The sequence below is a fragment of the Panthera leo genome, chromosome A2 (genome assembly GCF_018350215.1).
Source record: "Panthera leo isolate Ple1 chromosome A2, P.leo_Ple1_pat1.1, whole genome shotgun sequence".
In the NCBI taxonomy this organism is placed as follows: domain Eukaryota; kingdom Metazoa; phylum Chordata; class Mammalia; order Carnivora; family Felidae; genus Panthera; species Panthera leo.
The window spans coordinates 21,539,367-21,566,747 of NC_056680.1; the positions used below are offsets into that span (position 1 = coordinate 21,539,367).

At 54.8% G+C, this 27,381-nt stretch overlaps 1 protein-coding gene across 2 annotated transcripts; it reads right to left on the bottom strand.

Moving 5' to 3' along the window:
- Positions 1–286: 286 nt before the first annotated feature.
- On the bottom strand, positions 287–26,262 carry TKT (transketolase). 2 transcript variants are annotated; one of them, XM_042929670.1, is made up of 15 exons: positions 17,884–18,325; positions 17,307–17,352; positions 15,828–15,945; positions 14,855–14,968; positions 14,001–14,098; positions 9,989–10,180; positions 7,887–8,005; positions 6,234–6,427; positions 5,293–5,457; positions 4,049–4,205; positions 3,788–3,918; positions 2,811–2,894; positions 2,610–2,703; positions 1,283–1,405; positions 287–563 (listed from the first exon to the last, which is right to left on the bottom strand). In XM_042929670.1, exons 1-15 carry the CDS (start codon positions 17,963–17,965, stop codon positions 388–390), a joined length of 1,893 nt encoding a protein of 630 aa, XP_042785604.1. In that variant the 5' UTR covers positions 17,966–18,325; the 3' UTR covers positions 287–387. The 2 variants fall into 2 exon arrangements, with proteins under 2 accessions (XP_042785604.1, XP_042785603.1); XM_042929669.1 differs by lacking the exons at positions 17,307–17,352; positions 17,884–18,325 and adding an exon at positions 26,045–26,262.
- Positions 26,263–27,381: the final 1,119 nt, after the last annotated feature.

Genomic DNA, 27,381 nt, shown 5'->3' on the forward strand with positions numbered 1-27,381 from the left:
AGGAAGGTGAGGCGGCCCTGAGGGGCCCTCCAGACTAGGAGGAGGCTCCCTCACCTCCACGGGGCCGCTGGCTGAGGGTGAGGTGAGATTGCGTTGTGGCCTCTGGGCTGGAAGGCAGGCTGCAGTTTAATATTGTCTGGCAGTGTCTGGGGGCAGGAGCAGTTCTGGCGGTTGAGGGCAGATGCTGGGCCCAGGGGAGGTGACTGACCAAGACCCAGATGCCTTCCCTCGCCCTCTACCAGCACTGGCTGCATTCACGTCAAATAAACACTTCAGGGATAATTCATTTTTTCTCAAAACATAAATTTATTATCCTCTCACTACATCTTTGAGCACCTTTGCCAGAATCTCGGGAATGTGTAGAACCCTTTGCACACTTTACCCTTACTAGGCCTTGGCGACAAGGTCCCTCACAGCTTGTGCAATGGCATCCCTGTCGATGCCAAACATCTTCAGCAGCTCAGCTGGCTTCCCACTTCTTGGTACCTCGCCAACGGCGAGGCGGGAGACAGTGATGCCAGGCTCACCCACTAAGGCGGAGGACACTGCCTCACCTATGCCACCTGGGTAAAGGAAAGGAGGTGAGTCAGGTGATGTGGGCCTCAGGGTGAGCAGTGGGCACCTCCTCCCCGGCCCTCTGCTAATCTGAGTTTATTCCTTTACCCAAGGATGACAGAGACCGCACACATACACCTTCCTCCGGGCCTGCGGCCAGAGCAGACATCACCAATCACTCACGATACTTATGTTTTGTCATAGGCCCAAATGCAGCCTCTGTATCATTTTTAACACCATCCTCTGGGCAGCGGTTATAAACGAATGAGCATCTGGACTTGACCCCAGAGACTAGGTCCATCTCTTCCCCTGGCGTGAAGCCTGTCCTGGAGGACACATGGAGTGTGCTAGTGAGGGGCTGCTGTGCACAGGACCGTACAAGACAGAGATTCTGTGTTGCTTTCCCAGTGCGATCCTGTACAACAGCCTTAATGCCCAACTATGTCAGGGACACAGGCCACCTTTTCTACTCTTAGAGGCAAGGTCAAGATCCTCACGGGCTCCCTGGGAGGCAGGGGCTCCAAGGAGCCATGCCAGCAGCTGCGTTTGCTGGGTCCCTGGCCAAGCCTGGGGCCCGTTAAGAGGCCAAGTACTAGCTGCTCCGCAGGACGGCTCTGGGTTTCCTGGGGCGGGGGATGGAGAGACGTCCAGCCCTCTGACTGTGGTCCTGTGGCCCTGGCCCTCCCCTGACCCGTCTGCCCCTGCCTCTCTAGCTCGGGCTCGTCACCTTCGTAGTAATGGTCCTCCACGGTGAGGATCCTCCCCTTGGTAGCTCGGGCGCTGCTGAGAATGAGATTCCTGTCCAGGGGCTTGATGGTGAAGGGGTCCAACACACGAATGTTGATCTTCTCTGTGAGGGGAGAAAACACAAGGGCGCGGTTTGAGCAGAATGTGCTGGATGCTGTGGGTGTGTCCTCTGATAGGTGGGGGCAGGCAGAGGTGTCTGAAGAGTCGCTGCACAGTTACAGGCCTGCATCCTCCGTCCCTCTGTTCCCTCCACCTGGCTAGTGTTTGCCAACCCTCAGTGGCTTGCCCTCTATCTCTGCTGATCTGTGATGCCCACATCCTCTGGCATCCCGCACTCCCTGGTTTAGGAGCATCTGGTCTCGGGGAACAGAAGCGCCCCTCTCTTCCCTCGTATCCTGGGTCAGGAGATCTCAGCCTTTGCACCACCAAAGAGTGTGGAGTGGCACGGCAGGGACCTGCACAGTTTTGCTTCATCCTCCCAGGTGCCTTTGAAGATACAGGGAAAGCCAGAGGACAGCTCCAGGTGTCTGACGCGAGACAGGGCCAGGGCTCACGGGGTGCGGTGGCTGCAGGCCCAGGTGCCAGGTCAGGCGGGGACCCAGCAGAATGGCCTCAGAAGGACAAGTCTGACTGTCCCGTGCCTGCTTCAAGTCTTCCCCCTGGGTCTCCATCCCTGACAGGGCTGGGCTGCCCCTGGCTTCTCTCCAGCAACTTGGAGCTCTGTACACACTGTTCCTTCTGCCTGGGCCTCTCTGCTTATCAGTTCCTACCCACATCTGAGGTCATTTTCCTAAGGACACCCATGTCTGCCTTCTCCTTCCTGCTCAGCACAGCTACGACGAGGCGTCTGTTGCGATTCTGCGGTGTGGGTGGGGGCTAATTCCCCTACTGTATCAGTAGCTAACATCTGTGAGCCTGCAGTGATAACAATGCTAGGTCACATTTATTAAATCCTCAGGACAGCCCCACCGGGAGGGAAACAGTATCTCTATTTTATGGGTGGGGAAACTGAGGCATGGTGATGCTTAATAACCAGTGCCCCCACTAAGTGGCGATTCAGGCCTATTGGCAGGCTCTAGACCTCTGCTCTGACCACCGTGCTGAGGCACCTCAAGTCCGGCCCCGTGGCCCTGGGCCTATGGCCACTGCAGCCCCAGCATTTAGCATCATGCTGGCCACATAGTCACAAGTGCTCAAAAGGTGGCTTTTATCACTACCATTTAATTCGAGGAGACTCATTCTCACCCCCAAGACCTAGTACACCATCAGCACCCGATCTGGGACGTGCTGGGTCCCTCCCTGCTCACCTTTCTTCAGTAGGTCGGCAGCAGCCAAGGCCTCGTGCAGGGTCACCCCGGCCCCAATCACAGTCACCTGGTCATCCTTGCTCTTCAGGACCACCTGGGGAGGACATGGATGCCAATGAGGCTCAGGGATTGGTGGCCTGGGATGAGCCCTGGCTTCGGGCATGCTTTGGGGATCTCACCAGGGCCATGTATGGCACTGACCTTGGCTTGTTTGATTTGGAAATCCTCATTGCTGTTATAGATGATGGCGTTTTCTGGGCGACTGGTCCGGATGAAGCAGATACCCTGGAACAGAGCAGAATGACAAAGGATTATAGGAGGCGGCGCGGCCAACCTCAGGGAGTGGATTCCTTCTAGAAAGGCCAGCCTTCCTCATTTGCAAATCTCCACCATGCTGTCCCCCCATGGGTGTGTGACAAGCCACCTCATGCTGGCTGCCCCTCCAGTAGGAAAAGGGACTGTCATTCCTCAACAGGGTGGACGTCTCCAGACACTCCTCCTGAGCGAGAGCAGCCCAGCAGCTTGGCCAGCCCCAGGCCCCAGACAGAAAATGGCTGTTCTTTCAGGTAGGCTGGTCTCTAAGTCGGGCTTTCCCTCAGAAGGCATCTGGCAGAGGAAGGGGACCCATGGGGGCACCCCAGTCTACGCATTGTGGCTCTTGGTCCAAACCATATTACTCAGCCCATTCTTTCGGTGTTGGAGAGCCCAGCTTGGCGGAGCAGACAGGCGTCAACGGCCCGATGGTGCAGGAGCTGCAGATTCTCAGTGGGGAGAGTACAGGGCTGGGTTAGCAATGTCTGCTATGCGGCAGGAAGGGGCATGTGTATTTTGTTTTTCCTGATCTAACCTCTACAAACTACAAACACCAGTGGCAAGCTCAGGAGACACCACTGTGGGGCAGTCAATGACCAGACCAGCTCTTGGCTGGCATGCTGACACCAACCCGCCCATACTGGTCAAGAATAGCCACGTGACCGACCAGGCCCTGTGGGTGGCTCAGTCGGTTAAGTGTCTGACTTTGGCTCAGGTCGTGATCTCGTGGTTCGGTTTGTGGGTTTAAGCCCTGCATCAGGCTCTCTGCTGTCAGCATGGAGCCCGCTTCAGATCCTCTGTCCCACTTGCTCTCAAAAATAAACAAACATTTAAAAAAAAAAAAAAAGAATAGCCATGTGACCAACCTTTGTATTGGCTGCTAATTCCACTGCCTTTTCCGTAGACACACCATCACTTGGGTAAAAGACGGTTGCAGTGGGGATTGACCGAAACATGGCCAGATCTTCCAGAGCCATCTGAGAGGGCCCGTCTTCCCCTGGGGTGTGGGAAAGGATACAACTGAAATAAGCCCCCCACTCATGGAATGGAATCCTGTATCCCCAACCTCCTGATCTGAAAGTCTGGGGAAGTTACAGGTGCAAGCGTCCTGGTCCCGTTCAACTCACCGATGGACACACCACAGTGGGAGCCACAGAAATTGATGTTGCTCTCCGAGATGGCCGCCATGCGAATCTGGTCGAAGGCCCGTGTGAAGAAGGCCCCGAAAGCGCTGCAGAAGGGCACTGTCCGGTTGCGTGTGGCACAGCCCACGGCGACACTCACCTGGGAAGCAGGTAGGGGGGTGGTCAGTGTCGGCCCCAAAGAGGGGGGAGAGGGTGGCCGGAGAGCCCAGAACATCTCACCCCTCTTGAGGGTCGGAGGATTCAGTCATCCTAGTAAGTGAATTCCCTTCTCCCCATGCAAGAGATCCCTGGGTACCCACGGATTCCACAGTCTGTCTCTGAACATCAAACTCCTTTGACTTGGAATAGCCATGTCAAAAATTCTCTTAAAATTACTTTCCTGGGGATTTTTTTTCTAGCAAATAAGCAAGACCTTGCAGAGGGTAGGCTAATAAACTTGGACACAGATGTTCTTTCCTGGGGTTCTGCAAAACCCCAGGCCCCATCTTCCTGGCCAACCCCCAGCCCTCTACAGACACCAGTCCTCCCCAACCCTCTTTATGCCTGAGGAAGTTCCAGACCCAAATCCCTGCTTAGAAGCACCGAATGCAGGCAGTGGTTCCAAACTGGCTGCCTCCTGATGTGAGTCCTCCTTCCCCAGCCCCTGGGCCCACGCCAGCCCACACACCCTGCCAGTTTGGTCTGGACCCTCCAGCTGCCCAGACTAGAAGCCTCAGAGACAGAACTTCAGCGGGAGAAAGAATTTTGGATAGGGTAGGGCCAGACGGCCTTCAGACAGAGGAAGCTCCCAGTCGCTGGGGGCTTGTAGGCCAGGCTGGGCAGTTTGGCCAGAGGACCAGGGCTGTTGGACCCATTAGGTTCCAGCCTGTGACTGTGCCTGTCCTACCACCTGGAAGGCCCTTTACCCCAAGAGACAGGCCTCGCACACCTTTCACCAGCACGCGTGGCTTCAACACCGCATTTCCTGCGTGCGATCTCAGCCTCACTCAGCTCCTGTCTGTACCCTCATCTGGGATATGTGCACCCGACGATCACGGGCACATCCCTCTCCCTTGCCACTATAGTACTCGAGGTCAATGCCAGGTCCTGGCGGTTCCTGTGGTCTCCCTGGGATGGCCTCCAGCAGGCACCTAACACTGCCAACATAGCTGCCCCAGGGGAACAGGAGGACCTCAGCCCCAAGGCTGTGGCTGGCCCTGTGCCCGCCTGCCTACCCCAGCACCCACCATGTTCTGCTCAGCAATGTAGCACTCAATGAATCGGTCTGGGTGCTCCTTTTTGAAGATCTCTGAGAAGGTGGAATTCTTGGTATCCCCATCCAGGGCGATGATGCGGTCGTTGACGCGGCCCAGCTTTGCCAGGGCCTGTCCATAGGCCTTGCGGGTAGCTATCTGTGGGGGATAGAGCATGAGGGCTCTGAGCACCGGGATGGCCTGAAGCCTGGCTTGGCCTCAGCGGAGGGGCTGCAGCTTTTAGGGAGGAAAAGGAGAACAATAGGGGCAGAAAAAGGAGGCCCGGCAACACCCAGTCCCATGGAAATTTAAGTTCTGTAAGGTTGCCAATGAGAACTTCTACAGGTCTTGGAAGTGCCTGCAGCCTCTTGTCCTGAGCCCAGCTGTGAGCCCTCCAAGCTGCAGATGTTCTAACAGATCCCCCCACTCCTGTGACAGAGGTCCATGAATCTACCCCACTCCACACAGGAATACACAGAGGGCCTGGGAGTCATAAAGCCTGGTAATGGTTCACACAGGGGAGGGCCCTGGAGCAGGATAGGCCTGCTGAGGCTCTGCTAGGCCACACACCAGAGGGTGGGGGGTGGGGGGGGGGGGAAAGAGTCCTGAGCTCAGACCTAGGGACTCAGGGTGAAGGGCCAGGGATGGAGAGACACTCAGGTGCTGTGGGCTTTGATCCCAGCACTGCCAGTAGGTTGCTGTGTGACTGGGCAAGTCTCTTGTCCTCTCTGAGCCTGTGCAGGTAAATAGTTCCAGAGCTGGCAGTCCGCACGGAGGAGATGGCAGGACCAACACCTCAGGGTTCCTCCTCACCAGCAAATCCCTCTTCTCTCCCTTTCTGAGCCTCCCAGAGACACATCTCTGCCCCAGGCTCTGGAAACCAGAGAACAACGACCACGCCAGCCAGGCCAGAAAAGCAAGGCCCAACTCTGTACCTTGTCGCCAACTTTGTAGCTGGGTGGGCTGGGCATGCGGATGTTGGTGATGTCCACTAAGGGGGCATCCTCTTGTGGGGGAGTCACAAGGATCTTCTTTGTGCTCTGGATCTGGCTGCAGATTTCCTGGACAATCTGATCGGCCATGTTTTTGGGGAGGGGCTTCCCGTGCCAAGCCTCCTTGTCCTCTATGCCTGTGGGTGCAACAGAGGAGGGCAGAGGGCCCAGTAAGACAGTAGTTCCCGAGGGCCAGGAAACTGCTCCACCAGTTGAGGGCAGGCCAGAAGGCCTCCATGGAGGGGAAAATACAGGGCAGGAAGGATGCTGCCCCAGTGAGGCAGAGCCCTGTACTGGGAGCTACGGGGGTCAGGAAAAGAGGGTCGTGGTGACCAGGAGTCCACATGCCTGGTGCCCACCAAGTAGCCGGCAGTTCTCCAGGAGCCCACAGCCAATGGGGGAGGGGAGCATGCATGGGCCGCTGTACTGCCTCCCTACCTGCAGGGAGGGATCTGTTGTAGAAACCTACTCAGTTTGTTGAATGGGTTGGTCAGGAGGAATGCTGCCCATGAGAGAGGCAAAGCTGAGGCCCAGAGCAGAGGGAGCACGGTCAAGGTCACCCAACACACTGGTATGCAGCAGAATGGCACCCAGGCGCGTTCCTCACCATGCTGCCTTGCTGTGTGAGGACCAGCAAGGCTTAAGAGCCCCCTCCTCTGAGGTCACTGCGGCCCAGGCAGAGCCAAGGACTGACCCTCCCACATAGCATGCAGCACCCCCACAGACCACCGCTGCCCCAGAAGCTTTGCGGTTTCCAGATCCCACTTGATGGTAACACCTGAGGCATCAGTGCCAGGCAGCAGCACTGGGGTGGGGAGGATACCCAGGGGTCTTCTCCTTGATGTCCACCCTCTACCAGAAGGCTCCAGACCCACGCACCTTCTCCCACACAGCACTACTTGTCCTCATTTCCTGAGTCCACGTGGGCAGGTGGGCTGCCACAGTGCGTGGCACAGGGAAGCTGGCCCGAGGTCTACAGTTACGCCCCATGTCCCTGGGCAAGTTCCCTGACCACTTCTAGCCATGTTTTCCCATGTCTACCATGGGCCAGGGCTGCCTCAGCCCGAGGGGTCTGGAGCCCCAGGAGCCTGAGTGCTGGGGAGGAGGCTTACACCTGCATCATGCTCTCAGGCCCAGCCAGGAACATCTTCCAGACCCTTCTAGGCCCTCTGCTCATACAGGACTCTGGACGCACTTTACCCGGTCTTCCCAGGTTCTCTGGACCCTCTGTGCCAGCCCTTCCACTCAGGGCAGACGGCGAGAGCTGCCAAGGATGCCGTGCAAATGACAACCAGGAAAGGTGTGGGGGACTGTGTCACTCGTGAGTCCTCCTGCAGGCCCTCCTCTCCTCCTGCCCAACCTGGGCTTCAATCCTGGCTCAGCCACGCTGACCACTGAGTCACTTCTCAGAGCACAGCATCGCCTGCCTCCCCTTCCCCAGACAGGTGCATGCGGTGTAAGGTGGCAAAGGGTCAGTACTACCCCAGACACAGGACCTCAGAGACCACCCCCACCTGTGGAAAGCCCTACTGCCTCCGCTGGCCACAGGGCCTGGTCCCAGGGGTGGGGTGAGCGAGGCAGGGTGTGCAGACAGACCTGAGATCCCCCGGCCCTTGAAGGTCTTAGCGATGATGGCCGTCGGCTGGTGCTTGGCCTGGCCAAAGGCCTTGCACAGCTCCTCCACACTGTGTCCATCCACGATGACAGTGTGCCAGCTGGGGACAGAGGAAGGAGAGTGAGCAGTGAGGGACGGGGCCCACCCCCCGAGGGGCTGCCCTCACTCTGCTGCACAGCCATAGGCTGGGAAACACTGAAGAGTGTCAGGGGCGCCTGGGTGGCTCAGTCGATTGGGCATCCAACCCTTGATTTCAGCTCAGGTCATGACCTCGTGGTTAGGGAGTTCGAGCTCCACATCAGGCTCTGCACCAACCTCCAGGGGCCTGCTACCGATTGTCTCCTTTTCTCTCTCTGCCCCTCCTCCACTTGCTCTTTCTCAAAAGTAAACATTAAAAAAAGAAAAAAAAAAGACTTTGGACTTTCTTTTCCACTTTTGGTTTCATTTTCTCTTTTTCTTTCTCCTTTGTACATATTCTTTTACTTCCTCTTATTTGCCTCTGAATAGATTTTCTTTCTCTTTCCTAAGTATTGCAAAGCTTGGTCCATTTATTTTCTCTTTCATTTCTGATCTACTGGTTTCCCTGAAATCTACTCATTTCCTGAAAGCTGCATTGGGGACAATGCACTGGGTCTGGAATGTGTCTGCTGTTGGCCTTTTATTCAGGGAACACATCTCATCACTCCATAAATGCTGGATGTGGTGCTGGAAACACAAAGTGAGCCAGGCTGACAAAGATAGAAGGGAAGGAGCCTGGACAGGCTGAACTTTCTCTCTTAGGCCCTCCTTTCTGGGACTCCAGTAGCAATCAACAGCAACAAAATTAGTAGCAATAAGATAGCAGCTAACGTGTCCTGAGTGTTCACTCTGTGGGCACTCACCGAGCACCACACATATGAACCCACTGCAGCCTCACCACAATCCCTTGGGCTGGGTACTGTTGTTTCCCCCATTTTTTTTTTTTAATGTAAAGATGTTTTTTTTTAGTGTTTATTATTTCTGAGAGATGGGGCAGGGGGGAGGCAGAGAGAGGTGGGGACACAGAATCTGAAACAGCTCCAGGCTCTGAGCTGTCAGCACAGAGCCCGACGCATGGCTCCAACTCACAGATCACGAGATCATGACCTGAGCTGAAGTCAGACGCTTAACCGACTGAGCCACCCAGGCACTCTGTTTCCTCCATTTTATAGACACATGAACTGAGGCACCGAGGATGGAACAAGCCTGCCTGCCCAAGTTCACAATGCAAGTTGTTGACACAACCAGGACTTGTGGACACAGGTTATGGACACAGACCCAGGGACACTGCCAGGGTTATGCTGCAAGTCCCCAGCCAACACAGCCTGGGGAGGCTCTAGAGACACCGGTGGCCCAGTGTCCTCCTCTGTCAGGTCAGTCACCAGAGAGAACAACCTGTGGCTGCTATGTAACCACAGACTGCAATCCCACCTTTGACCTCTGCCAGGTAGACTCCTCTACAAGAGCGGCCCTGGAGGCCCTTGGCCCCTGGAACCGTGCACAGCCCCAGCCCAGGGCCTCCTCAGCAGAGGATGAGTGCGGGGGCCTGGGTTCCCTAGAGCCTCAACCAAGCACAGCTTTTATTTGGGTCAGGGGAGGGACACTGAGGTGAGAGCCCCCCTTGGCTAACACCCACCAGATGACCTCCCTGCTTGGGAGTACGTGACCCCAAATTCCCAACCATTCATGGCCCCTTGAGGAAATCTGAAAACCCCGTGTTTCCCACTTCACCAGGAGAGGGGGCCTGCTTCTGCCCTTCAGGCTGGCTAGGGCCACGCACAGGTAGTAGCCACCGGACGGATGCTCAAACCCCTCGAGAACTATCATGTCCCACAGCCTCGCCAATAAAGGAACTCACTCACAGTGGGCCTCAGCCCACAACTCCAGCTGGAGGCCTGGGTTGCTAGTTTAAGTCTGAAATTTTGAGTCGAACGCTGAAAAACAGACACCTTCTTTAGATGGGGCTTGGCTCGCAGCTGACTCAGCCCCTGAACCTGAAAAGCTTCCAGCTGGGATGGCTCCTTTGCCGTGAGCGTGCTCAGGCCACAGCCCTCCCTGTACTTACCCAAAGGCCTCGCAACGCTTCTGGTAGACGTCCACCTGGTGCTGCAGCGGGGTGGGGTCGCTCTGGCCCAGGCGGTTGATGTCAAGAATGGCAATCAGGTTGTCCAGCTTGTAGATGCTGGCGAAGGCCATGGCCTCCCACACAGAGCCCTCCGACAGCTCCCCGTCTCCCATCATGCAGTAGACGCGGTAGCTGCAGAAAGGAAGTGGGTCAGAGGCTAACCCCTCATCCGGGGCCCCGTGCTCCCAGCCCATCCCTCCTGGAGAGCTGTCCCCAGAGAAGGGCACAGCAGCCGCACAAGACATCCGACAGTGCCATCCGTCAGGTCCCTGCTGCCCAGCTGGGGCCACACCCAGGGCTCTGCTGAGTAAATGAACAGTTGGTGGGGTTACTCTCACTGGGGGCACGGGACTTGAGACACCTGCATGGGGTGGGTCTACTTCTCTCCACCTCTCCAACTAGTATTGTTGGGGAGCCCTGGGGACTCGATCCCAGGGGCAGGATGGGGAGGCCGAGACATGGCACCAGGAGCATCCCAGGGCAATTTGTCAGGTGAGAGAAGGGTCACTAACAGGGGCATCTGAGGACCGGGATCACGGTGGGAACAGTGCATCCTAGGATGGGCTCTCCCTGAGGCTCCAAGGCTGCTTCTCACCCCAAGACTCACGCTAGGCCCAGCCCTTTCTCTGTCCTGGGGGCCTTGTCCTGAGTCCACAAGGCAATCATGATGGCTTCAAAGGCAGTGCTACCTGATAAAAAGAGCACTGAACTTGGGGGCAAGTTACCTAGTGAACAGAGCCTTCCTTAGATCCCAGGGAGGGTGGAGCCAAGGGGATGAGGCTAGAGGAAGGGACACCAGTTCAGAGACTCTGAGATGTGGGGGGACGGAGGTGGCTGAGGGACAGCGGCCACAGGCGTTAGATCCAATGACCTCATCATCCACGGGCCTGTGTGTGGCACCTAGGGGTTCCCTGTACTGAGTAGCCCTGTCCTTGAGGTAAGCGTACTTGCTGTTCCCAAATCACACGGACAAGAAAACAGGCTCAAAAATCGAGGGTCTTGTCTAAAGATCACGCAGCTGGGGACCTTAGCCCACACTGTTCATTCCTTGCTGTCTAGGAACACACACAGAGGAAGCAGTGACAGGACATGGAGATCCTTCCCTTTCCTGGCCTGGGGTCCAGCTGTGTGGCCCCAGGGAGTGAGGCTCAGAGGGGACACAGCTGCCTGCTGCTGCAGCAGGCAAGCCCTGGAGTGGGCCGCAGTTGAACTGTTCTAGCTTCAGGGCCTCCGACTTCCAGGCCAAGGCAGGGGAGCTGGAAAAGAGGCAGGGACAGCCGGGGTGTGCTGTCAGCATGACTCAGCACTTCTGCAGGCCGCCAGGTCAGGGAGGGCTCCAGCATCCTCCCTCTGCCTGTGCCTTCCCTTCTGTGGCCTCCAGCAGGCCAGGCCGCTGGGTCCTGGGCCAAGAGCAGGAGTTTCAGGGCCCACACTCGAAGAGGCCTGTCTGAAGCTGTGTTCTGTCCCCACGCTGGTCTCCTGTCCCCTCTGCAGGCTGCAAGGGGGCCCAGAGATGCTGCAGGGGTTGCATCTGGTACAGAAGCTCCAGAAAGTGAGGAGCCTGATGGAGACTGGTAGGGAACCTGACTTCCCCAGGAGACTGCACGGAAGCACACTGGCTGCCTTCCCAAGGCCAAGCCCACTTCTAGGGAAGTCACACTGGGGCCAAGGGTGGAGCATAGCCTCAGGCTCAGATCAGGAGGGCGTGCTAAGATCCTGAGGAGACACTTGGCAGCCCATGAGCAGGAAAGGGGCCCCACGGAAGCTGGGGCTAACCCTGAGGCTCTGTACTGAAGTTGCTAGATTTGGAGAGGGGGCTGCAAATGCCCACGGTCATGAACTACCCTGAAGAGAAGGAACCCTAAAGAGAGGCCTACCTTTGCTGCAGAAGTTATCTGAAGAGCACCTCAAATGTCCAACAGGACTGCCTAACAGGTTTATATCCATAAAAGAGAACACTACGCAATCATTAAAACTAGCTCTCAGGGCGCCTGGGTGGCTCAGTTGGTTAAGCATCCGACTTCGGCTCAGGTCATGATCTCATGGCTTGTGGGTTCGAGCCCTGCGTCAGGCTCTGCGCTGACAGCTCAGAGCCTGGAGCCCACTTTGGATTCTGTGTCTCCTTTCCCTCTGCCTCTTCCCCGCTTGTGTTCTGTCTCTCTGTCTCTCAAAAATAATATAAACATTAAAAAAAAAAAAGCAAAAAACTAGCTCTTGACAGTTAAGGGAGAAATATTCACGATGCTTAGATTTTTCTAAAAAGCAGAATGTAAAATTGTATACATACTAAGATTACAAATTTCTAAGTTTCTTCTCTCAATAACATAGAGGAAATATGGTACATTAAATGAGATTCAAATGGGAGGTAGCTGAGACTAGGAAAATGGTTCATTTCTTTTTAATGCTGTTCCATATTTTTCACATGAGCTGTAACTGTACTCGACAACTCAAACAAAATTATTTAAAAGAGAAATGAAAGTGAGCCAACTTGACGTATGTTTCTTGGTTGAATGACAGGAGAGACGTGACCCGAGGCCAGATCTATTCGATCAGGCCGCTGCCGCTACCTCCCGGAGCCAGGTAATTCCCTTGACATCCCCGCCCGCTCCCGACAAGGTACAGTCTAAGGGCCTGAGCCTTAGCCAGCCCTGGCTGCTGAGAACCCAGCTAAACCCCTTCTCCCTACACTGGCTTGTTCCATTATGTTAGGGTCAGGAAATGACCCTTCACAGGGAATTATTTCAAGCATCTGTAGGGAATAATTAACTCACATCTCTGGTTCTGGGCCAAATAAAATACTCTTAAACATACATCCCATTCTTTGTGCCTTTCACCTCATGGTGAATCACTTCTGGTGGAGCTGAGCTTGGCCCCAAGAGGGTCTGAAAGCCCCCAGCCTCAGCTCACCTCCTGGAGAGTGGTCTCAGGAGCCCCTTCCCCTGCACATAGTGTCACATCCTATGAGGCTCTCTGTAGCCCTTCTCTTCACTGGATCCACAGTGACCACCATACCCTCTTGACTGCCCTGGCTGTGGTCCTTGTCCTGCCAGTGGACTGCAGGGCACTGGGGAAGGGACTCCTCCAGGAATCCTACTCACGGGCTCCCAGAATCTGCTTCCCTCGGGCTCCTCAGAGCAGCCTGGGGCCTCTTAATACACTCTGGATGCTGGTCCTGGGTGCAAATCCTGCCGCCACCACTAGGAAAGTATTTTACCTCAGTTTTCCCATCTGTGAGAGGGGTAAGTGTAGTCATGTCACCACCCAGCCCACAGGGGGCTTATCAAGGTGAAACCCTAGAAAGCACCGCACAGGGTCCCAGTCAATAAAGGAATGAAGGAACCATCTGACGCAGCCAACACTTCTCCCCTCCTACCAATAAAGACACCGGTCTGCAGGCCCAATCTGGCCACACTACATAGCCTTGTGACTGAGATCTGGCGCAAGGGGGTTCTCCTCCACACGTCCCTGGGCTGGAGGGGCAAACCTCTCTGCCCACCCTCTGCAGGTCAATCTCCCCAGTGTTTGTTTCTTCTTTGGCTGACAGGTGGGGCTCAGGGATGCCCAGAACCCTGCAGAACACATAATCTCCTTCCCCACGACGAAGGCATGTGGCTCGAGCCTGGGCATGTGGCCAGACACCGGAGGGGTGGGGCCTTCTGAGACTTCAGGGTCCAGATGCTGGTCTTGGGGAATGCCACAGGAATTTACCAGCCCAATGACTCTCGGTGTACTCCTGGCCCTGCCGTCACTAGGAAGGGACACTGGGCATGTCTCTGCTCCTATGAGCCTATTTCCTCATCTAGAAATGGGGCCGGTCATGGTCCCGCATGCATGGTTACTCAGCTTCTATTCCCCACCCCAAGAGGAGGTACCTGGGTGCAACGGTAAGGCGGGCCACTGAGGACCCCTCCCAAAACTACTGAGGGTAGCATTTGGGGAGTGCGAGTGTTACCTGGCTTTGTCGAAGTATTTGCCCGTGTAGGCCATCCCACAAGCGGCCCCAAGGCCCTGGCCCAGGGAGCCAGTGGCCACATCGGTGAAAGCTTGTTTCTGTCATAGCAGAGAGCCACAGTTACTCACAGGGGAAACAGCAGGCAATAGCATTTCCCAACTACCCTCCCAGAACCCGGTCTTGGGCCCGCCCTCCCCCACCGCTGATCCAGGTGCAGGGCAGGCAGCCTCCACCCAGGGTGTGACCTCTCACTCTCCTGTAACGGTAACTGTGCCAGCCCTGCCCACAAGGTTGCTGTGTGACCTCAGGCTCCCACATCACCCACCTTACTACACAGTGTCCGGGAGGAGTCTATGACAAGACTGATGAAACATTTGACCCTTGTGTGTGCCCGGCTCGGTGGGAGGGGCAGGGGTGAGTTTTCATGGTGACCCACAAATTCCGAACATTCGCAGGAGCCAGCACCTCAAGGAGTAAGCTGGGACCCTTCCCTGGGGTGTCACCAGCATCCTACTGTGACACCCTCACTGACTTCCCGGTGGACCTGTCTGCACAGCCAGGGAAGCCCAGTGGGGCAAGGAGGCTGGATGTGTGGTGCCTGAGGAGAGGTCGTCTCTGCAGCTGATCCTTGGGCTGGGGCCTCAAAACGCCTTGCTTGTCTTTAAGGACCAGCTTGGGGTGAAGACTGTGCCCTGGAAACCCCCACTACATCCTTCCGTCTTCACCTCAACGCCCTCTTCCCCCTTTCCACACCATCGGTTTCTCGGTGAGCACCCTGCCCCCTTTTCCCACAGCCCTTGAAAAATAGGAAGTGGAGACAGAGGCCTGTGCTGCTCGAGGTGGGGGCTGCTTACCGGAACAGGGTGCCCGTCCAAGTCAGAGGTGATCTTCCTCAGGTTCAGCAGCTCCTCCTCAGGCAGGAAGCCGGCCTCAGCCCATACAGCATACAGGATGGGAGCCGCGTGGCCCTGCCAGGGGATCAACGGTGGAGGGGGCATCAGCTGGGGAGCTGAGACTTGGGGGCTGTTCCTGCCACACACTGAAAGCGGGGCCTGGCCGATCCCGCTGGCCCTTCCAGGGCAGTAGCAAGTGAAGGCCACATTCCCCCTTCATCCCACTCCAGCTCAAAGCTCCCACAGCCAAGGCCGAGTGGGCTCCGGGACAGGTGCAGGGGGAGCACAGCTGTGGGGCCGGTCGATGCCAAATCCCCAGCAGACAGCCGGCAGCCCTAATCCCTGGTTTCTGGCATGTGAGCAGACTTGGACAGCCTTCTAAGCTCTCATGCCTGCCCTGGGAGCCCAGAGGCCACAGGGCCAGAGCTGGGTACAGGTGGATTTCAGGGGTCTGTGGAATAGTTTGTGGCTGTGATTCTCATGAGTGAGTGGCAGGACAGGGCGGCTCATCCCAAACCCTGCTGTGGTGCGCCACTCCTCAGGGAGCACACAGTGGCCCTGGAGTGCTGGCCCAGCACAGAAAGATGTGTGCACAAAGCCACAAAGCTGTACCCCAGACATGGACTTGAGTCCTACCTGTTGACACGAAACAGGGGAGAACACCTGGCAGATCATTCTCACGGTCCCCTATCAACAGCTGTTTATTTCTTAACGTGGATTTAGTGTGCCAGCTGGGTCAGCACAGACAAAGACACCAAGAGACAGGCTGGGCCGAGCCGGTGGACGAGGAGCGTGGGTGGAGAGGGTGGGCCAGGGCCAGGCTTACACTAGGGGGTAGGTCTCCTTGGAGATCACTCGCTGCTGGCACCTTCTCACCATTCCAGGGCCCGTGAGACACCTGGCCCAGGAGAAGGCTGGCAGGCTGGGCTCCTACCTTGGAGAGTATAAAGCGGTCGTTGTGAGGGTTCCGGGGGTCCAGGGGCTTGTAGCGCATGGTGTGGAAAAAGAGGACAGCCATGATCTCCGCGGCACTGCAGCATGACGTGGGGTGGCTGTGGGCCAGGAGAGAGACAGACGCATGCATCATGGCCCTGGGCCTCTGACCTACAGCACTCACCTCAGGCCCACATATGGGGTCCTGGGGGGTGCATGTGCTAAGGAGTCACAGGCCTGGCTAATCAGAGCCACGTGCTCCTATTCCTGGGAGGGCTGCACGGGGTCTCAAGGATGCTGTATTGGTGGCACGGGGTCTCACCCTCCTGGGGCCCAAGAGTCCAGATCCCCAGAGACACAGCAACTGAATATTTCTGGGGCCAGACTAGAATAAGAAAGAAGGGGCCCTGGAGACTGGGCCCAGAACAGACCCGGTGCAAGGCAGTGTCGAGGCTGGAAAGTAGAGCCTAGTTCTTACCTCACGGCTCCTAACAGCAGTTGGGAGAGCTCAGCAACCGGGAAGCAGTGACCCCTTTATGTCCGACCCGTGAGCTATATCCCGGAGGCACTGCTCAGGACGGTGCCCACTTGTGAGGGATACCCTGCCCTCCCAGGCTGCCAAGCGTGCTGGCTCTCTCAGGCCATGGGCAGGGGGGTGAGGTAGTAAGGCTCATAGAATGAATACAAATCTCCCAGCAGCCTCAGTCCATGGGGTCAGCAGTCGGAAAAGTGGGGCTTCGGGCTCTCCGAGACATCACTGGTTACCTGGAAGCTTTTCAACGGGCATTTTAAAAGCTGGTATAGCCATTAAAAGCCAAGCCTTTGTGCAGAATTTAAAAGGCAAAACATATAATCTCATCTTCCACAAAGGCTAAGATCATGAAAAAATGAAAACCCTTTCTATGACAAGGGTTGCAGGGGGCGCTGACACAAGAGACTGCCCTTCCGGCCCTGGAGTGGTGGGGTCAAGGGGTCTCCCCTTTCTTTAGCCTCTTGCTCTATGAAATACAGTTACTTGAGAAAACAAATAACAACCTGTGTTAACAACAGAAAGTGCAAAGGTTCTACCTTAGCTGAGAGTTGTTCAGGTCTCTTTGGGCCCCACACAATTAGCCCAGCACTGGGGCTAGAGACTGGGGGACATGCTATAATTCCTGGCTGGTCCTGAAGAAGCCTCCCTTGTCCACAGTTTTGTCAATATGTTAGCCTCAGAGCCCAGTGCCTCCCAGCCACCCACTCCATGCAGCTTAGCATAGCCCTCTGATGCTGCTCGGAGGTCCACGTGGAAACATGCCCAATGCCAAACCCAAGGGGGCATGCAACATCTGGAGTTCACGCGCACCTCCCTCCTCCCCTGCCAGTCTGCTCCCCCCACTGGGTTAGGGGGTGAGTCACTCCCAGCGCAGACACATTAGTAGAGAAACCCAGAACTGCCCATGCTGGTTTAGTACCACATTCCCGGCACACAATCATCTTATACTTAGCCATCTCTATGAACTCCTGGTCATGGGGAAAAGACACTAGGCCTGAAAGAGGGAGGTGAGGAGATGTAAATAGGAAACCTTGCTCTGCCGGCAGGAACCCCGCTCCCTCATTCCTGTGCTGACCTTCAGCTGGAGGATATCCCCATCAATACCAGTTAGGCTGATGTCAGGCCTCCCGAGCCTCCCAGGGTGGCCCAGTCTCTGAGGACCCCATGTTTCGGAAGTTATGACCCCATGATGAGAAGTTGGGGAAGGAGGCGGGTGGAGAGTGGGCCAACCTCTCAGAGAAGAAGGAAGGAAGGCAGGTGCAACAGCTCAACCCGCCCCGCCCACCATGTGAACCCAGGTGACATTCCCCACAGGGGCTTCATGCCCAGGCCTGGGCAGAGGAGACGCGGAGGGAGGCAGAAGGTCAGCTGTGAAGACACACCAGAAGCTGAAGAGTGTTGATTTTAACCCTTCCTTGCTAGGTCCATGGTGAGTGAGCCTACAGTGTTATTCCCTCCAAAGCCTGCATCCCAGCCTCACTGCTGGCCTGGTACCCACAGAGTAAAGAAAGAACAAGTGCTTCACCTCCCCAAGGCTCAGGTCCTTCACTTGTAAATGGGGATGCTGTGGTGGGAGGCGGGGTGGGTGCCGGGAGGCCTGGTAACATAATGCATCTGTCACCACTGGCCACACCATCTGCTGGAGGACCTGATGCCAAACCTCTCAGTGCTACTCCAACTCTTCACGTGCTGGCTGGGACCATGACGCCTTGCTGACCATGCGGCAGGCAGGAGGAAAGAAACAAGCCAAAGATTGAGATGTGGCTGTAAACTATAGAGTGCTGAGCACACAGGAGATGGTTACTTGTAAGCTCAACCTACTACAGGGACTTCAGGGACCAAAGTGTATGGAGTCTGTGGCTTCAGAGCCTGAGTTTTCCCAGCAACCCCCGCCTGCCTGGGGGCAGACTTCTGGGGGTGGAGGCCCCACCCCTGGTGTTGTGACACACGCATGGATACAAACTGGCTAGAGACGGGTGGGGGGCGGGACTGGCTAGAGACGGGTGGGGGGCTGTAGGGTACTCTACATCCTACTCCCTGTGACGCATGGGGACTACAAGTTTGTCCAAAGTAAACGGTCCACTCTCAGTCTCGATTTGTTCAACCTATGAAGGGGGCACTGGCTGCTTAGAGTAAGGCTTGATAAGTGTCTCAATGGTCCCACTTAGCAGAAGACACATTCTTCCAGGTGTTCCCCCTCTTCCCTTTAGCATGCACTCCATATCTTCACCAGTTTCTCTGCAGGAAAAGTGCAGAGAAGGTCCCTCACCCCTCTGACTAGGCTACTCTCCATTATCAATATGGCTTCGAGTCTCCATAAAAATGACGCTTCTCCACGCATACTCAAGCTGGGCCAAATCACAAGGAGTCACAAGGCTTCTCAGCAAAAGAACAAACCAGGGATGCCAAACAGCCTCACCAAGGGAGACCCCAACGTGTAAAAGTACAAAGGAAGTCATCTACTGTGAAGAGGAAGTAAGTACCCAATGAAGAAAGTAAAAATCACAAGTGTTGAAAACCCATAGTCAAGAAACAACTTAGAAGGTTAGAAAAATGGAGTGAGCTCAGACAGTAGAAAGATAATAAAAAATAGAAATTCATGAAACAGGAAGCAAATATACAATAAGAAAAAAAAAAATCAAAGCCAAGAGATAGCTCTTAACAAAAGAGTACAAATTTAGAAAACTTCTTATAAGGCAAGATCCAGAAAAAGAGAAGGCCAGTGTCAGAAGCGGAAGGACAGGCATACCAGATGATACAATACTCTAAACAACCTGATGCAAATAAGTTTCAAAACAGGAAAATGTTTAAGAAAAAAATAACTTATCAAAACTGACTCAAGAAGAAATAGAAAACCCAAGTAATCTTCGAATTGTTACAAAGAAACCAATTAGCAGCTGCAGATGCACATTCACTAAGGCCCAGCAACTCCACTAGTAGGAACGTTCCCCCAGCAAAATGTGTCCTCTAGGAAACACAGGAGTTGTCCCTGCATCGTTTACAATGGCCACTCCTGGAGGCCACCCATGTGTGCATCAACAAAATAGACTCATCATATTATGCTCAGGTAAGGGAATACATTGCAGCACAGGGACAATGAGCAAATGACACAGACCCAACACCCACATGTGAGCAAAGTGCACTACAGAAGGATCTGCAGACCAGAGAAGACCATCCTACTTACAGAGATATACAAATATTTTAAAACAATAAGGAAAATAATGGGCTGAAAATGCAAAATTCAGGGTGTAGCTCTTTCTGGAGGAGGAGGGACACCCAGGAATGTTAAAGCACTGTAATGTCCTAGGTTCTTAAGCCTGGTGGTAGGTGCATACAGTGTATTATTTATAACATGTGCATTATTTATATATCTTTAAAAAAAAGTTTATTTATTTGGGGGAGGGGAGGAGCAGAGAGAGAGGAGATAGAATCCCAATGTGGGGTTCCAGGTCATGAACTTTGAGATCATGACCTGAGCTGAAATCAAGAGTCAGACACCCAACTGACTGAGCCACCCAAGTGCCCCAGCATTATTTATATTCTTGTTTAGGCATATATTTATTTAAACAAAAATACTCAGGAGGGAATCCCAGGGTGCAAGGTGGAAGTGAACCTTGAAAGCAGTCCTAACCTCTTTCTGTTCCCAGACGGTCCTAGCTGGCTCCTGCCTGGAAAGACTGCCTCCAGACTTTCCCAGCTTTATCCCATGCCACCTCCTCTGAGAAGCCCTACCTGACCACATTATCTAAAAATACCTCTTCTGGCCGGCTGAGTGGCTCAGTCTGTTAAGCGTCCAACTTTTGATTTTCGGCTCATGATCTCATGGTCAAGAGATCGAGCCCTGCGTTGGGCTCCGTGCTGAGCATGGAGCCTGCTTAAGATTCTTTCTTTCTCTCTCTTTCTCTCTAAAGAAATAAATAGACAAATAAATAAATTAAATAAAAAGACCTCTTCTTCCCCGCATTGACACTTGCCACCACCTGACATCACATGCCTATTTTCTGCCTGTCTATCCTACTGCAACACAAGCTCCAGGCAGGCAGGGACTTTGAGCCTTTTCACTGTCGTATCCTCAGGCCTGAACAGCTCCTGGCACACAATGCACAAATGAATAAATGGTGTATCTGGCCCTCAGCCTCTAAGGATGTGACCTCTCTAAGCCTCGGTAAACATGGAGATAGTAACAGAACCTCACGGAATGAGGTAGTGTATGTGTAAAGAGCTGGGCACAGTGCACAGAAAAATGGCAGTTGTTCGATATTTGCACTTAACATATCAGAGATTAAGTTAACCTCTTCCTCATTTTGAGTATGGAACCACTAAGGCTCACAGAAGGGAAGTGCCTTGCCCAAGGTCACAGAGTCTACCAACAGAAGAGCTAGGACAAAAGCAAATGCTATGAGAAAATCAGGGCGCCTGGGTGGCTCAGCTGGTTAAACATCCGACGTCAGCTCAGGTCATAATTTTGTGGTTTGTGAGTTCGAGCCCCGTATCAGGCTCTATGCCGACAGCTCAGAGCCTGGAGCCTGCTTCGGATTCTGTGTCTCCCTCTCTCTCTGCTCCTCCCTGACTCATGCTCTGTCTCTCTCTCAATAATAAATAAATGTTAAAAAAAAAATTTAAATACTAAGAGAAACTGCTAAACAGATAAAATGTGGTATATCCCCGCACAATAGAATATTCAGCAACAAAAATAACTAAGTGCTGCAGCCACATGCTACAATATGCAGGACCTTCCAGACATTATGCTAAGTGAAAAAAACCAGACCCTAAAGATTTCATTATGTATGATTCCACGGATATGAAATGCCCAGAAGAATTAAATTTACAGAAACTAGATTAGTGGTCGCCTGGGAGCTGGGAGTGTGTGCAAATGAGCAAGAGGGGCCTTTTAGGAATGATGAAGTGTCCTAAAACTTATGATCAATCACGGTTAATTTACTAAGTTTACTAAAAGCCATGGCCTATACACTTAAAATGTTATGATTTGCATATAATACCCAATAGAGCTGTCGCAGATTGTTTTTAAGTTTATTTATTTATTTTGAGAGAGACAGTGAACAGGGGAGGGGCAGAGAGGAGGTGGGGGTGGGGGCAGAGAGAGTACCAAGCAGGCTCCTCACTGTCAGCGCAGAGCCTGCTGTGGGGCTCGAACTCACCAACCGTGAGACCGTGACCAGAATGGAAGTCGGACACTTAACCAACTGAGCCACCCAGGTGCCCCCAGATTTGTTTTTCAAAGGAGGAAAAGGGGTGGGGAGCCCCCAGTGGAGGAAGTTCTCGAATGTCCGCGTTTCCCTGTCCCGTCGTACAGCCCTCAGAGATCCATTCAGGCCACAAGTGCAACTTCTGAACAAGAAGCCCAAACCGTGCAGGCCCAGCCAGCCGGGCCCACCTGCCGCTGGAGTCATTCACCTAGACCCCCACAAACAGCCTGAGCAGACTCTGCCTTACTGGTCAGTGCAAGAGCACAGAGACCTCCGGGCAGGCCCCCACCCTCAGGGCACTCCAGGCATCCGGGGCAAACAGCTGTGGAAGTTCCAGATGCTGTGACCCAGGCTCTAGTGACCACAGAGCTGCCTAAGGAAGTAAAGCCCAGGGACCAGGGCTGTGACAGGGGCCACAATGCGTTCAGAGCTGACGGGAAACCATGGAACGTCTCAGTCAGACCTTAAGCTGGTTCTTGGTTTCAAGAAACACTGACCACCAGCACTGCTGAGTTCCAAGGTCACTCAGGCGAAGAACTGAGTCACTCTAGGCTGGTGTTTTCACACTGAGTTGGGAAATGCTGCTGCTGGGGAAATCTCAATGGGCTGTGTGTGCTCTTGCCTCAGTCAGCATCAGGATAGGGTGGAAATCAGCCCCCAAGGAAAAGGAGGCCCAGGCAGCAGCTTTCTGCCCAGAGAGACAGGGCATACATGGGGCCAGAGACTCAAAAGGGCCTAGGCCATGAAGGGGCCCTCTGAGCACTCAGCCAAAGCATCCTCGAATGCCAAAGCTGGGTATGTCCTTCCTGTCACTTCAAAGTTACAGGGACTACCAGAAAGTGGAGCTCATAACAGCAGATGGCAGGACCCCAGAGCTTGCTCAGTCCGTTCCCCCAGGCTACTCGTGAGGGATCTAGTTTGAAAACCACCTAAGGACTTCTCCTTTCAAGATGGGGAAACTTCCCTGGGATGGGAAGGGCCTTTCTTTCTTTTTTTTTACATTTTTATTTATTTTTGAGAGACAGAGAGAGACGGAGCACAAGTGGCAGAGGGGCAGAGAGAGACTGAAACACAGAATCTGAAGCAGGCTCCAGGCTCTGAGCCGGACATGGGGCTCGAACTCACAAACTGGGAGATTATGACCTGAGCTGAAGTCGGACGCTGCAGATGCTCAGAACAGGGCCTGGGTTAGGTTCCTGTCATCTTCTGCTCACCAGCCAGGTCTGGCCAGACATTATATTCCCAGGTATCCTTCCCAACACTGTGGGTCAGAACCCAAGGGACTCGCTACAGGCACAAATCATGCCCCCTCTCCCCCCACCCCACACTTCAGGCCTAATTCTAAAGGTGTCCTCCAACAGCACTCAGCACTATTTGGATAATGCCACAGCCCAGAGCCCCGGTCAATGAGAGCTACAAAATCTTCATCACCAGCCTCAGCAGCCAGGCCACTTCTGACAAGGCCACCAGGTTTCACTTTTTTAAGGCCTAGATGAGCTGGCTCCCTGCCACAGTTCCCTCAGCATGTGCAGGGATAGGACCCCGGAGAAGCCTGGCCATTGTTGAAGCTGCCTCCACAAAGAGCCCTCTGTGAGGCTCTGTCCCTCAGCGCCTCTGACACAGAGGCCAGTGTCCTTACTCCCTGGGGCCTGGGGAGCTGACATGGGGTCAGCGATGGCAGAGGAATGGGAAAGCTCCTGAGAATCCAGAACCCTCCTGAACCCAGAACGTGTGAGCGCAGCCCCTGTGGGGGGCCATGAAAAGATCTGGCCCAAGCACTGTTTCTCCCCCAGGGCGTAAGCTCCCCAGAAAAGGGGTGTCCCGAAGGGATGGTCACTTTGGCTGTGGCTGCTGCCCAGACTGGGCCAGGGCCTCACTCCCTGTGGGGAGTGGGTAGGGCCTCAAGGTGAACATCCAGAGTCCTCTGTTGCCATCTTTTGTGCACACACAGAGCTCAGCACACACCCTCGAACACCCCTCGTGACAGGGGTTGTGTAGCAGTGTTACTTCCTTCTGAAAAAGAAGTTTTCTCTAAGTCTCTCCTGCGTCTTTACACACTCACAAACAACACAGGAATCATGTCTTCTATGCTCTTTTTTTCCTTTTGGCAACTGGACACTTTTTGAGATCAGTGAGTTTCTCCAAAAGGCATTACAATGTAAACTTGAGTGTCTCTCAGGGCCACACACTGTATCTTCTTCCTGTAGGTTTTTAACCACGTAACAGAGACCCAGGAGAGCCACTGATCCCACCCCCAACAGCTGTAATGTTATCTTATTTCTCTCAAAATGCTTTCAGACTGAGTGACATCTGCCATCACTGCACCTGGTCTTCCCTTTTCCAAGTTCCCCCTGGGAGGCCCCTTCCATTATAATGTTACTTCATTTCTCCAAGTGCCTTCAGACTGACTTGACTGATACCTGCCATTACTGCATCTGGCCTTCTCCTTTCCCCAACTTCCGTTCTCCAGCCTGGCACTCCCTGCCAGCCCCGTGAGTCTTCCTATCAACCCTAGCCCCTCACTGGGAGCACAGAATAGCTAGCCACCAATGAGCAGCTTGGGCAGCTCACTTAACACCCTAAACTCAGTTTCTTCATCTGTAAAGTGTGCAGGTAACAGCATCTATCTCATACGGTTATTCTCAAAACGCATGAGACAACATTAGCAATAAAGGATGCTTTGTGTCATGCCAGGGATACCCATTTGGGGGCAGGACCCTGCAATTGTCTGCAGGTCATATCTAGCCTTGCAAGATGCTCAGATATGTAACACCACTTAGTCGGGTAACTGCTGTCTCTGCAGCTAGATCCCCAAGAGCCTGGCTAGACAGGTCCTAGCACACAGTAGGGATCAATAAGGCCCTGCAGGGTGAATGACCCCATTGAAATGGTCAAGGGAAGGAGATCTAGTAGTACCCAGCAAGCAACACAAGGTGTGCGGACCTACTGTGTGTCAGGCAGGGGAGGGGCACTGCAAGGTGTCTGGCAGGGGAGAGGCACTGCGAGTAAGGCAAATCCTTGCCTAGGCAAGGGACGTCACACAGAATGGGCAAGTCTGACATAAACCCGATAGAAATAACAGCTCTAAAGCATGCATGGGGGGGGGGGGGGGGGGGGGGGGCAGGAGAAGCTGCCCGCCAGGGGAGGTCTAATCCCTTCTGAGAACTGGAGGTCTTGAAGGCATAAAAAGTGAGTACCCATCCTGAAAGTCAGAAGAGATTTACTTATTAATGTACCCTGTATGACACTGGCCAGAAGCCAGAATTTTGGGGTTGTTCTAAACACACAGCTTGATTGGAGAGATTCCTGGAAAATCACCCCTACCCAACCCTCAAGATCACTTCATCAATCCAGCACAGGGCAGTCTCTGCAGCCTCATGCCAGGCCCCAAGGGAGGTGCTGGAATCCCTGAAACCACCCAGTTTCAGTGGGAGCTACCACTGTTCCCATTTTACAGAGTGAGAAAGCCTGTGGAGTAACTAACTCACTGGCCCACCCTCTCAACGGACCTCACCGACTGCCTCCAGCAGCACAGCGCCCTGTCATTATGTCCCTGCTACCTTCGGAGGCGGCTCCCTGGGGTCAGCAGCAGCCTTTCAGCACCTTCTCAGCCAGAAAGCCTGGCGGGAAAGGATGTTGGGGGATGGGCCTCCCGCCCCTGCCCCTGGCGGCTGGCCATGCCCTGGGACCTTGTCCTCTATCCTCGGTTCTCTCAGCCTTCCAAATCCCCGCTCCCATTCCTCCCGCCTCCAGCCCGCAGGTCACGTCTTAGACCTCCCCTGCACGCCGCGTGCCGAGGTTCTGCATCCACACGGCCACTTCCTCCCCACTCTGCATCTCAGCAGACCCCTGCTCCAGAATCAGACCCAAAAGCAAGGGTGGCAGGAACGTGAAGAGGCGAAGGGGAGAGGTCGTGAGGCGGACAGAGGGCCCGGCCCCACTCAACCTGCAAAATGAAGGGTTAAAACAGACGCTCTCGCGTAGGGCAGCTTGCATTTCAATTGCAGCCCTCGCCGTGTGTCACCTTGAGCAACTGACTCAAACTCGGAGCCTCGGTTTCCCCATCCGCAAGGTGGAACGTTGGCGGTGCCGCCCACAGAGGGCCGCGCGTGCAGAGCGCATGGCACAGGGCCGGGCTCTCGGCCACAGTGCAACAATAGTGGCCCTCTCGGCTCCGGATTCCCAAGCGCAGTCCGCGCGCCGCGGAGCAGCAAGGGAGCAGGCGCCCGGCGAGGGGCAGGGCGGGCCCGAGACGCAGCGGGAGCCGCGGCCCACCGGATGGAAGCCGGCCAGAGAGCGCGCGCCGCGGCGGGAGGCGCCTCCGGCCCGGGCCCTGCAAGGCGCGCGCCTCTGCTACCTGACCGCGACCCGGCCGCCTCCCTCGAGGAGGCTTAGTGCAGCGCGACACGGAGCTGGCGCGCCCACAGTTACCGCGGCCTTCGGAACGGCGCCCTCCCCCGCCACGCGTCTGGCACTCACCCCGAGCCGGCCGCCGTGGTGGCCTGGATGGAGCTTATGCGCAGACGGTTGGCCGTATCCTTCAGGGCCTGCAGCTTCTGCTGATCAGGTTTATGGTAGCCCTCCATGGCGCGGCCGGGCGGGCAAGCGGATGGGGAGGACGAGGACGCGGTCGCGGAGACGCACGGGTTGCACTACCGCTCCGGCGATGACTGGCAGGGCCTAGGCCTGGCGCCGCGAGGGGCGAGTTAAGATTCCCCGGACCCGCCCACGAGGGCGGGGCGCCGGCATCACCCCAGGCCGCTGCGCCGCGGAGCCCTCCTCGTCCCGCCCCCGCCCCGCCCCCTGGCCGCAAGAGCGGCCAGTGGCCTAGCCTTCCCGCGCCGTTCTGGGAAACCCAGGACCACGCCGTCCTGGGCGCCTAGGGACCCAGCCCCAGTCTATCCACCTGCCTAACCTCCCCCTCCCCCTGTTCGGACCCAGACATTTGCTGGGCAGCTTGGGGCTGCCAGGCTCCTGAAACAGAACTGCCCTGCCAGAATTAACTATACAGACAAGTAATAATAACTCCAGGTTCTAGGCTTAGCTCAATTTGCCTGACTCACATCTTCACTGCAGAATGTTCTGTCTCCTTCCTCCGCACAGCTCTGGTGGAATTGAGAGGGGAGGTTTCATTGGTAACCCATTTTACAGATGAGCAAATTGAGACCAGCCAAGGTCACATGGCTTGTGGGTGCAGAGGTCTTCCCTAGCAGAATGGCTCCATCTACAAGCCCCAGTCCCAAGAGAGTAAGCCCCAGGGCTTTGGGGGCCTATAAGATGGGGATTATGAAAATGAGAATTAGCAGTAGTAGTAATGATAATACCAGCTGACGTTAACTGAGAAATTACAAGTGGCAGGCCTTTCACAAATTATTAGGGCCTAAGGGCTGCAAGATCAAAGGGAGGTATCACCAGGGTATATCATGGTCAGAGGCCTGGCAGGGTCTGAATAAAGAAGACATGACTTTTGGGGTGCCTGGGTGGCTGAGTCAGTTAAGCATCTGACTTTGGCTCAGGTCATTGTCTCGAGGTTCATGAGTTGGAGCCCCGGGTCAGGCTCTGTGCTGACAGCTTAGAGCCTAGAACCTGCTTTGGATTCTCTGTCTCTGTCTCTGTCTTTCTCTGCCCCTCCCCCCACTTGCACTATGTTTCAAAATATATCAATAAACATTAACAATTTTTTTAAAAAGAGGACATGGCTTTGAAACCATTTGAGAGCTCTGTGTCTTCCAACTCTATTTCCTTTAGAGCAGTGGTTTCCTATTCCAAACCTCAATTTCCCCATCTGCCCGGTGGGACTAATCCTTGCCACTCTG